The 1968-nt window shown below is 42.1% G+C and overlaps 1 protein-coding gene across 1 annotated transcript; it reads right to left on the reverse strand.

Moving 5' to 3' along the window:
• Positions 1-558: 558 nt before the first annotated feature.
• Positions 559-1005, reverse strand: LOC138885058 (uncharacterized mitochondrial protein AtMg00860-like). The gene has a single exon (XM_070165948.1). It carries the CDS (start codon positions 1003-1005, stop codon positions 559-561), a length of 447 nt encoding a protein of 148 aa, XP_070022049.1.
• Positions 1006-1968: the final 963 nt, after the last annotated feature.

Genomic DNA, 1968 nt, shown 5'->3' on the forward strand with positions numbered 1-1968 from the left:
CAAATCTGGAAAAGGTACGGTTTATCCCAATAGTAGTCTTGACAATCCCGTTTGAGCTTCTTCCTTTGGTTTGAAGAGAACTCAACCAGAAGGATTCCACTCACAAGATAATTTGCCAAATCCACTAACCAAGGCATCTCCTTCATAGAAATAGCCAAAAGTTTCTCATCGGGGAAAGAGTCATTGATTTCAAGGCCATCATGCGGCCTCCCCTCCTCCTCCTAACGAGACAAGTGGTTCGCCACTTGGTTTTCACTCCCTTTTCGATCTTGGATGTCAATATCAGTCTCTTGCAATAGAAGTACCCATCTCATCAAACGGGATTTAGAATCTTTCTTGCTCATGAGATAACGAAGTACCACATGATCCATATAAACAATCACCTTTGCACCCATCAAGTACGGGCAAAACTTTTCCATAGCAAACACAGAGGTAAGAAGCTCTTTCTCCGTAACGGCGTAGTTAACTTGGGCACTATTCATGGTCTTCCTTGCATAATAGACTGGATGAAAGATCTTGTTGATGCGTGCCCCAAAATGCCCCTACCGCTACATTACTTCAATCACACATAAGCTCAAAAGGAACACTTAAATTTGGAGCGATAATGATGGGAATAGTATTCAACTTGAGCTTTAGTAACTCGAAAGCTCTCATGCAATCATCATTGCAATGGAACTTGGCATCTTTCTCCAAAAGCTTGCACAACGGGTTTACCACTTTAGAGAAGTCCTTGATGAACCGCCGGTAAAATCCCGCGTGGCCTAAGAAACTCCGCACGCCTTTGACTGAAGTTGGAGGTGGAAGTTTAGAAATCACATCAATCATTGCCTTGTCGACTTCAATACTATTCTTTGAGATCTTATGGCCAAGGACAATGCCCTCCTCAACCATGAAATGACACTTCTCCCAATTGAGCACCAAATTTGTTTCTTCACATCTTGCCAACACTTTGTCCAAATTTGCTAGACAATCATCAAAAGAATCCCCGACCGCAGAAAAAATCATCCATGGACTTCAAGAAAATACTCCACCATTTCTGTGAAGATAACCATCATACACCTTTGAAAAGTTGTTGGTGCATTGCACAACCCAAATGGCATCCACAAGAATGCGAAAGTACCATAAGGACATGTGAAAGTAGTCTTCTTTTGATCCTCCAAAGCAATAAGAATTTGATTGTAGCCGAAATACCCATCAAGGAAACAATAGAAAGCGCAACCGGCAAACCTATCAAGCATTTGATCAAGGAAGGGAAGTGGGAAATGATCCTTCCTTGTGACTTTGTTGATCTTGCAATAGTCCATACACACTCTCCACCCGGTCACCGTTCTTGTAGGAATAAACTCATTCTTGTCATTGGTGACCACCGTCATGTCCCCTTTCTTTAGGACACATTGAACCGGAGAAGTCCACGAACTATCGGAAATGGGGTACACAACCTCGGCATCCAACCACTTGATAACCTCCTTCTTGATGACCTCTTGCATGGCTTCATTAAGTCTCATTTGATGTTCAATAGATGGTTTGTCACCTTCCTCCAAATTAATCTTGTGCATGCAAAACGCGGGGCTTATCCCCTGAATATCCGCCAAAGTCTATCCAATAGTCTTCTTCTTCTTTTATAGCACCGCCAAAGTGGAATCTACCTGCACATTAGTCAAACAAGAGGAAATAATAACCTATAAAGTAGAAGAAGGACCAAGAAATTCATATCGAAGATGTGGAGGCAATGGCTTCAATTACAAGATGGGAGGCTTCTCAACTAAAGGCTTTGTTGGAGGAGTGGTTCTATTCTCAAGGTCCAAGGACAATTTGCAGGGCTTATAAGAGTACGACCCCATTCCTTGAAAAGCATTCACACATTCCACATAACTCTCCATTTCTTCATCATCACAATTGAGCAAGACGGCCTCCAAAGTATCATCCACACTCATCATGGAATTTGTTTCATCAATAATTACATCGGTC

Source organism: Nicotiana sylvestris, chromosome 2 (genome assembly GCF_000393655.2).
Source record: "Nicotiana sylvestris chromosome 2, ASM39365v2, whole genome shotgun sequence".
NCBI classification, from domain to species: Eukaryota; Viridiplantae; Streptophyta; class Magnoliopsida; order Solanales; family Solanaceae; genus Nicotiana; species Nicotiana sylvestris.